Source organism: Corvus brachyrhynchos, unplaced genomic scaffold, assembly GCF_000691975.1.
Source record: "Corvus brachyrhynchos isolate BGI_N302 unplaced genomic scaffold, ASM69197v1 scaffold363, whole genome shotgun sequence".
NCBI lineage: Eukaryota > Metazoa > Chordata > Aves > Passeriformes > Corvidae > Corvus > Corvus brachyrhynchos.
This window is the reverse complement of record NW_008237404.1, coordinates 2090353-2100554: the sequence shown is the minus strand read 5'-3', so window position 1 is coordinate 2100554 and position 10202 is coordinate 2090353. Positions and strand designations below refer to the sequence as shown.

Genomic DNA, 10202 nt, shown 5'->3' with positions numbered 1-10202 from the left:
CCCCCCCCCCCCCCCCCCAGCCTGTTCAAAAGGGCGCCGCCCCTAACCCCGGCGATTTGTGCCAGCCCCGCGGGAAGCCCCGCCCCCCGGCCCCGCTCCCGCTCACGGCCGCGCCTCCGCCGCTCCGCCTCAGCACCGGCGCACGGGCTAACCTGCCCCGGGCCCGTGGAGATCCGTCCTTCCCTCCTGCCTGAGGGGGCAGCCGTCTTGTATTAGAGCAGTGGTCTCCTCAGCCCCTCCCCAGGCAGAGGAGCCCCTCGCTGGGGCGTCTCCCGAGGGAAAGGCAGCAGGGTGGGATGCCCTGGGGGGTGTCTGGTCGCTGCAGGAGAGGGAGGCAGGCGTGACACAAGAGACACTGAAGCGGCGGCGGGAATAGCCGGGGGACTCATAGAACCACAGAATCAATCAGGTAGGAAAACACCTCTTGAGATCATCGACTCCAACCTGTGGCTGAACACCGCCATGTCAAGCAGAGCATGGCACTGAGTGCCACGTCCAGTCTTTCTTCACACACCTCCACAGACAGTGACTCCACCACCACCCTGGACAGCCCATTCCAGTGTCTAATTACCCTTTCTGTGAAGAGATTTTTCCTGATGTCCTACCTAAACATGCCCTGCTGCAACCTGAGGCTATGTCCTCTTACCCTATCACCTGTTGTTTGGGAGAACAGGCCAACCCCAACCTGGCTACAGCCTCCTTTCAGGCATTTGTAGAGGGTGAGAAGGTCTCCCCTGAGTCTCCTTTTCCCCAGGCTAAACATCCCCAGATCCCTCAGCCGCTCCTCACAGACCCTGGTGCTCCAGACCCTCCCCCAGCTCCGTTGCCCTTCTCTGGACACGCTCCAGCTTCTCAGTGTCATTTCTGAATTCCAGGACCCAGAACCTGGCACAGCACTCGAGGCGTGGCCTCAGCAGTGCCGAGTACAGGGGCACGGTCACTGCCCTGGTCCTGCTGGCCACACCACTGCTGATGCAAGCCAGGGAAGACTGTCCGGGCACTGCGGCACAGCGTGGGAGGACCTGTGGACAGAGAGGGCAGCAAAAGCATTCACCAAGGCAGATGTGGGAGACAGATAATGAGTGAAGAGAGGCCTTATTACACTGCTTCCAGGACAATTACAGAGCAAGAGCTTTCATTATAAAGGGAATTACTTTCTTCTGAGAGAAGTGAAGTCAAACATTTCCTTCCTCAGGCACCCCTTCTTGTAGCAAAGACTGTGGATCTCCCTCATGTGCAGCACAAGACTGTGGTTTGCTCTCCTGCCAGATGCCCAGCTGCTTGGTTTGATTTGTGTGCTTCAACCAGTAGTACAACTAGTGCATGATTTCTCAGAATTATTCATTTCATTAATACAACTCTAGCACTGAAAAAGTCCAGACCATCTTACGAGGTTAGTACTTACTTCAGCTAGTGTGTGGCATATACTGTTATTTGGAAAAAGCAATATCAAGCATGATATTCAAGAACAAATTAATTCTACAACAGGTATGAATGTGTTGCTTGGGGGTTTCTTTGTCTATTGAGGAATATTTTAAGTTCCTCTGTCTTGTTGTACCACTTGAGGTACAACAAAGATCTCAGTCCCTTTCTTCCTATCTCTGAGCTTGCTCAAGGACCTTGAGAAGACACAAGTTCTTCTCTTTCTGAAGCAGACTTGTGGGTGTAGGGCATCAAGCTAAACACAGATTTCAACCCCTGAAATTCAGAAAATACAGATGATAAGGGAAGGATATCTACTCACAGCAAAGGCAGGAAGTTGGGCAGTGTAGGAACATGATGGAAGCGTTAGAGTAGCAGTATTGGATCCCTAAAGCTTAATCATCTTGACTGTCCAAAGAACAATGTTCTTTAGTATATTTAGGATTCAATAACAAGTGTTAAGACACAAGTGTTAAAAAAGGAAGCAACTTACAGCGAACCAATAACTTTCTAAAATGGGTAAGCATGAAAAGGGAGTGAAATATATGTTAGAAATGATGTGACTATACACTGTAGATGTGTACTCATCAGTAGATGGGAAAAAGGAGATGCAAAATAGTCTGGTTGTTAAATTTTTACTAATGTAGTTTAATAAAACTGTCATGGTTTTCAAACAGAGATTTCCAAATCAGGTTAGTAGTATGAGCTGCAACCATTGAAATACATGACCACAATTTCCTGTGTACTATAAAAAGGTCAGTAGGAAGAGCAAGGAGTGTTTACAAAGTCCATGCTATTCTTACTTCTCCTTAACTGTAGCAATATCTCAATATCTCAATAAAAAATGATAGTTCAGTAAAATAGAACAATAAAATTCCACCTTCCAGAAAGAAGGAAATATATCTGAAAGTATATATATACTTAATGTGCTCATGGATCCATACATTATCTTAATTAGTCAGATTCACAGTACAACCATAATGCTTGCAGTTCTTTTAGCATTTTTGAGAAGGAGCTATTTGCACATGCCCTACAGTCAAACATTTAAGGGTAACATACAAAAAGAACCTGGTATCTGCTGTGTTCAGTCACTTCCTCACCTTCATTTACACATCCCTTCACAATTTACTCAGTCATCAGAAGAGCCCCAGACAGTTTATCTCCCTAAGTGCCCAGAGTCTTAGTGGCTTGGTGACTGCTACACCTTGCCACTGACACCAGTTAACCAATAAATATTTTCAAAGGAGAAAAGAGGGTCCCTTCAAATTCTTGTTCCAATGTTTTCCTTCTGCTATAAACATCCACTGAAATCTTTATGGCTTACTAAATCAAAGTCATATCATGGAAAGAGATATCCTAGGCTGTTCCAGACACTCTCCATAAGTTTGGTATTGTTATATTTAATATTTTGAATGCAGTTGAGCTACATGAATAATTTCAGAAGTGTGGGGGAGAAACAGTTATAATCACAGGGTAATTTGCAGTCATTCTGTAATTCTTGAGGGGTTATATGGAAGCCTGAATTTATTCAACTTGGCATTCAAAAGGCCACAACAGACAGCATTGATTTTGACTAACAAAGTTTAGTTTGACTTGGAATTTAGTTAAAGATCTTAAAACAGTCATGACTTCTTCATTTCATGAAATGAAATCTCAAGATTTCAATGAAAATAATTTCATGAAGTTACAGCCCATTTCACTGCACTTCTTTCCATTCCATTTCATTGTTTTCACTTAATTTCAGAATTTTTGTTTTTTTCAATTTCATTTCATGTCATTATATTTCCTTTCCTGTCTTTTCATTTCACTTAATTCCTTGATTTCTCATTTAATTTCCTTTCATGAAATGAAAATCCCTCATTTCATGAAATGAAATGAAATATCAAGATTTCAAGCAATATCATTCCATGAAGTTTTGGTTCGTTTCACTGCATTTCATTGTATTCCATTTATTTGTTTTCACTTCATTTCAGAATTTTCTTTTTTTTTCACACTAAGCTTTTAACAAGCTTGGGGCTGCAGCTGATGTGGCCATCTCCGTGCATGGCCCTGAGGTGAAAGGTGTTGAGGCAGAAATGTTGTGGCCCTGCCATGATCCTCTTGGCATGTGTTTTCCAGCCCCTGTGTTCCTGGAGCTGGAGGCTCTTTACTCTCTCAACCCTAACCCTAGCCCTAACCCTAATGGCAGCTTGGCACTGTTGCAGAGGTCCTCCTCTCCATAGGTGGCACAGACTAAAAAGTGTTGAGTCGGCACTGCCTTTTCGAGTGCCAGTGTCCCTGGAGCTGTAGGCTCTGCAGTTCTCTGAACCTTAACCTGAACCCTAAGGGCGGCTAATTGCTGCTGCTGAGATCCCCACCACCACAGCTGATTCAAGAAGTGAAGAGTGAGTAATCTTGGTACCCTGCCATGATGAAAATCCTTCATTTCATGAAAGGAAATGAAATCTCAAGATTTCAATGAAAATCATTCTGTGAAGTTTCAGCTCATTTCAATGCACCTCCTGTCATCCCAATTCCATTTAATTGTTTTCACTTCATTTAAGAATTTTTGGGTTTTTACAATTTCATTTCATGTCATCATATTTCCCTTCCTGTCATTTCATTTCATTTCATTTCATTTCTGTCTTTACATGTACTGCCAGACTCTCCTTTCTTACTCGTGTATTGTTTTGGATTATCACCTCACAGATGGTTTTGTATTTAAATTTACTAGCATAAATACAATATTCTGCATATGCATGAGTACCTATAGTACAATCACTATTCCCTTATTGATAAGAACATTTATTGGCAAAAAAAGGGAACAGAATTGTGAAAATCAGCAGTATTTTTCATTTTGTCTGCTACAGAGACTGGTTATGTTTGGTGTATGCTAACATGCTCATGCTATCAGGAGTTTTGGCTGTATTTCCAAAACACACACCATCCAGTCATGTGCCATGTGAGATAGTCAGAAGGAACTCTCCTAGCCTTTAATATTCTATATCATAGCATTACTTTCCTACCAAATATCTGCATCCTGTTGAATACCAGGAATGCATCAGACCTCTAAAAGGAAGCCATGAGAGCTTTTAATGCTGCAAAATTGAAAATGGTACACATCTTGATCTGCAAAGAAAAATCTGAAACTATTTGTAGTTACCCTTGCACAACTTCAATGTGATTGCTCAGATGCCAGCACTCCAGTGCTGAAACTCTTCTCAAAAGGCAACTGTAGCTTAGTGCTCAACACAGCTCCGTACTCCCAGGTTTATTTCCTTTTACTTCTTATAATCTGCAATGAGTCACAGTTAGGATCAGTACTTGTAATTCAAACTGCAGTGGTAGGTCATGACAGAATGTATCAGGGAGCACTAGAACTGAGAGGCAAATTAGGGCATGGAAGAGGATGCTCTGTTCGAGAAACCAAGGGAAAACACAAAATACTGCACTGAAGAAATAGGGAATGAGATAGGCAGATAGGTTGACAGCCTGAGGCTGGGATCCTATCCAGAATTGCAAGGCCAGGGAACTGAGGCAAACCTCTGTGCATGACCTGACACAGGTGGGAGCTTAATCTCTTGCCGTTAAAGACAGCGTTTGCCTTCAGTGTTGCTCATGGCAATATGCGGGCAAATTAACTTTAAGGTAGGTATTGGTTCTCCACTACCGAGCTTTTCTTACAAACTCCAGTTGGCTAAGAATATTAAAAACTGTCATAGCTGTTCCAGCAAGCCTGATGGTGCAAACATAACGGAGTGGAGGAAGAGGGGCTTAATGCAATCTGAAACAGTCATGCATTCTTTGTGATTGCCTGGGGATGACCTCATTATGCCACTAATGGAGTACGAGGAGTGATTACGGGATCATGTCGTTGCAGTGCCATCTGGTGACAAATACTGGAATTATCACTTTAATAGAACAATTCAAGTGGAAATAAACATCACAAACTTACAATAATAACATGTCTCTGGTTCCAGATGGACAGCACGACTTGGATTTCCTATTTTTGAACCTGGTGGGAAAGCCGCCTTTCTCTGTTCTCTTTTCTTAACACTAGCAGAATTCAGCAGCATCCTTTCATTATTTTTACATTGATTGAAATGTACATGAGTCACATTTATAAAATCTGTACAACCTAACCTAATATGATTAGTAGTCACCTAAATTCATGCCATATTAATAGATTTTTTAATGTGACTGAAGACCTGTATTTTGGAATTATCCATGTTTGGCTAGGCAGTAGTATTCTTTGAAACAACATTGGTCTCAAGGAAACAAGGACAGAAAATATATGAAAATATATTTGTCTGTGAAGGTACTTGTCAGATGGACATTTAGGCTCAACAAAAGTTACCTGACTTTCTCCACTAATATAATCAATGCATACAATGCACTCCTTTTTGAATATTTTTAGCATATTGTCTTTACCTTTTCTGTAGAAGAGTGACAGTAAAGTACTAAGGCAAGCAGGAAGTCAGAGACTTAAGGAAGTATTCCCCAAATATATTCAGCCCTTAATTTATCTCTAAATGATTGTTTCATGTCCTGTCAGCACATCAGGCAGTAGAGCTTCACTTGGAGATCCCGTAGAATACAGTAGATGGCCAATGGTTGGGGTTTTTGTTCTCTTTTACTCCAAATCATCTCTTTTACAATCCGTAGCAAAATATATTTCTTGCATTTGATTATTTGTATCCTCTCCAATTAAGTTAATGCATTCTGTAAATTTTCTTACATGATTCTTATTTGTGCAGTAATTTTTTCTTTTGGTTTTCCTTTCAAATTGGGACATAAGGCTATTTCTCTGTGAATTGACGTACTCTTCCACAATGCCACTGGGGCTGAAAATGTTACTGTACATAGTCTGTACAGTGACTATGATCTGAAAAGGTATGAGACATTTCTCTGTGGTCTTTATTTTTGCTTTCCAGTTCCAGGATTGAATTTTGTACTTGTCAAGGGAAGAAATTTAAACTGAATTAGGAATGTGTGAACTCAGTTTCAGGAGTTTATCTAATACTTTTAACTAAACCTCTTGGATTTCACTCATATCTGTCAATCACTCTTACAGCTAGAGAAGAAATAGTATTTATAATCTTTGAGCATTTTCTACAGGTCAAAATATTTTACCATCCTGAAAACTCAATAACTTAAAATTTTTACCTAACAAAAAATTAGGAAACAAAAAATGAATTGGAGTATTGTTTTGACACTTTTTAAAAATATTTAACTTTGATTTTTTAATTTTTAATTTTTTTTTAATTTTTAAATTTAAAAAAAAAATTTTTAAGATGGAATGTGGTTTGTCTGTAGTGTAGCACGCAGGAATTCAGGAACTGCCATATTAGAGAAACCTCAAGGCCTGTCTTATTCATTGTACTATTTTTGACAGGTATTTCGTGCCAAATGTTTAAGAGAAAAGTGTTGACCTGTCTAGGAAGTAAATGTAGGAAGCAGATGTACAGTTTTACTGTTTAAAAAAAAAAACAAAAGTAATGCAAAATATATAATCTCAAAGTTGATTAATTAAAATTGGTATCAGAAAATTAAGTCTAATTTCACGTTACATAGCATGGCATTAAGATGTTTTGAACTTGTTAATAGTTGCTATCCAGTATTTGTCAATTCAGGTGCATGTGTAAAATTATACCACACATAGATCAGATGTCAAACATTTTTAGATTTTTTCCCCCCCCAAAACTCTGGGTATCTAGTTTTTGTGAGTGTGGCCATGCCCAGCAGCACCACTTACACTGCTCTGTAGTCTCCATTCCATTTTTTCACCTGACATTTTTTACTGTCCCTGTCTTGTTTCTTACTGCAGGGTTTTTTTGACACATTACACTGCTGCTTATACAGCCACATGTGAATGGGATGGGGGAACTAATCCATCTGAAAGAATAAAAGGAGGGGGAGAAGAGGAGCAAGAGAAAGGATGTTTAAGCAAGCATTGGTGCTTAATAAATGTGGTATTACCATTCCAGCCTCATCTCAAACAGCACCTGTTGGAGGCTTCCTGTTACCTGAGGGAGGGAAGAAGCACTCCCTAAAGTACTAGCTCTTTCCATGTCTGGAATTTGGAGGTATCCACCTTCATGAACATGACAGAGTCTGTTCGTGTAAAAACCTCGCCTGAGGCATTTGAGGAGATCCTGCTACAACCTAAAGTTTTTCTATCCCGATGCCAGTCATCTTTCAGGTAAGTTTCAGAACAGCTTTCCAGTACACTGTTCATCAAAGTGAACTTGAGCTGAAATTGTAGGCTGGAGTAAATGAGACCTGAGCATGTATTTCGTGCTCCCAGCTCATCTTTGGATGAGCTTCCTTTGGTCAAGGAAGTAGCTCAGCTACCAAGCAGGGAGTTGACGAATGTAACGCACTGAATCACGATAGTAAAATTAACAATAAAATTTTAGCAAAATTTTTAAATATAGACCTACTTTTTTTGCCCAAAGTTGTAGTCCAAAGTTGTGTGGTATAGTCCTGATATCTATATATGTATCTTTTCAGACCGCAATAAAGAAGGCCACAGGCTCCCCAGTTAATCTCTCAAACAAGCTCTAATCCCAGAGTAAATTCAAGGACAGTTTAGCTCATTCAGCAAACAAATAGAGTAAACTGCTGTACATGCTGGAAGGTCAGGCAGCCTTGCAGTGATACAGTGGTCTCAAAGAAAACCTCTTGCACTTAAAGACAACTCTCCTCCAACCAGACAGTTACTATTCCTGTTGGAATCTCCTTTAAGCCTAGTAGCAGGGAACTGCTGCCATGAGTGCTTCCCTGCACTAGTGACTGATTAGTTAGAGGCTGGAATAAGCTGCTCCCACAGGTCCTGGTGGTGCTCCTCACACTGTATGACAGTTCCTGCACTGGTTAAATCTGTAGCGTTGCAAGATTGCTTTGTTGCTCAGCAATGAAGAAATCTGTTAGAAATTGTACTTTCCCATATAGAAATTTAAGACATAACAACACACCTTACCAGTTTCTAGATGAGACACATATGTGAGATCCTCTTTGGTTTGGGTTGTGGTGGGTTGTCTTTTTTTTCCTGGTATATTTTTTCCCAATATTAAGGACTGTAAAGGGAATTAAAGAAGGGTTTCTCTTTGAATGTCAGACCAAAGGCAGATACTTGATGTGAACACATTTAACACATCATCGTGTGATGATAGGTCAATTTATTTAAGTCAGTATTTTAAAAAGCTAGAGGCTAAAATCAGTAGAAGCCTTAAGTACGTACTACCTTCCAAAATAAGGCCACAAGACATACAGCCTACCAATCTGTAGGCTGAGACATCTCATATCTGAGATAGGATCCTCATCATATCCACCGAGGAAAATATTTACTTAGTTCACATGGGTAATGTAATGTAATAAGAATTAACTTTTAAGCACTCTGAAATCTCAAATGAAAGAAATTCTTCAAGTATAAATTCCCAAGATTATTAGTGTATTATCACACACAGAATCCCAGTTATGCTATGGCAGAAATGTGAGTAGGACAAATCCCCAAAGCAAGTGATGTTCATTAGATGTTCCAATTCTGAGAAAAATTGGGACACTGTGGTCATTTTTTTTATAAGGCAAAGGACCAAATGTAGGAACAGGACCAGAAAGAAAAAAATAAACAACCTCAAAGCCAGATACCCATACGTTGACTCTGCAAATCTGCTCACATGATCATCTGGTGCTCACAGAGGCATCCTCCATGTAACCTACTTTGCCATGTACAAAGCAGACCACATGCAAACCCAGCAGCCCACAGTGTTTGCACAGTGGGACCCATGTGCCTGAGCCTAGCTAGGCTAGGAATGAATGCCTCTGTTGTATATATGGGAAATGGCATGACATTTGAAAAAACTGTGATGATGCAGAAGCACCTGGAACCCAGGGTCTTGGAATGTCCTGTGTCCAATTCCTCTAGATATAATCAGACCTGGAACTATAAGGTCACAAAAAGTCACTAATTCAGCTTTTTGCAGATGAACTTATTTGGTGGATACTCAATGGAGAACTGCAGCCAGAACACTTGAGATACTTTTTCTTAAACTAGCCCAGTTCTGACACACTATGCTGAGTGTGATGAATGCAGAACACAGTGAGGAGAGCATCCTCAGACATGTGCACACACTTTCTAAGACATGTCAGGCTTCAGCGAAGCCCTAAAATGGAGAGGCCAGTTTGATGGGAAGAGAGAATAGACTGCCTGGGGTCCAAGTGTGAAGGGATCTCTGAGCTATCTCTGAGCCTGTGTATAGACAATAGGTCTGGTCAGAGAGGGTTGCTTATAATATCTCAATAACTTGATTACTTTTGCCTCAGCTCTCTGGGTCAAAAAATGTATTCTTTCTCAGTATTTCTCATGGCTCAAAAAAATATTAAGAAATAATCACCTCCTTGTGTTTATTTTTACTTTTGCTTTCTTATTTAACCAGGTGGGATCTTTATATGATTTAGTCCTGAACTAGGTCACCTAAACTTGGCTGGTGGCCACACTTAGGCAAGGTACTACCATGCATTGCAGTGGAATGTAAGTGGTTTTGCACTGGGAAGAATTTGAGCACAGGCAAAATTGGCCGTACAGACAGCTGCAAGACAGAATATGAGAAGTTGAGACCTGGAATGCTGTTAATCAATTTTGAACCATCAGGGACGAAACTGACTAGCTTTGATTAGCTTTGGTTTGGTAACCAGTTGACTGACTAGAGAACAGATTCCCTATTTTCAATTAAGAATAGAAAAAGAGCAACGAAGATTATGTTTGAATTTATAGAAGATAAGGCAAAGGAGACTTCCTG

The 10202-nt window shown here is 40.6% G+C and overlaps 1 protein-coding gene across 1 annotated transcript in view; it reads right to left on the bottom strand.

The window, feature by feature from the left end:
* The window catches only part of PSPC1 (paraspeckle component 1), a 36936-nt gene extending 36472 nt beyond the window's left edge, over positions 1–464 (bottom strand). Inside the window, exon 1 of the mRNA XM_008630999.2 lies at positions 445–464. Coding sequence (XP_008629221.2) covers positions 445–464 — 20 coding nt within the window. The remainder of the gene's footprint in view (positions 1–444) is intronic.
* Between the last annotated feature and the right edge of the window lie 9738 nt (positions 465–10202).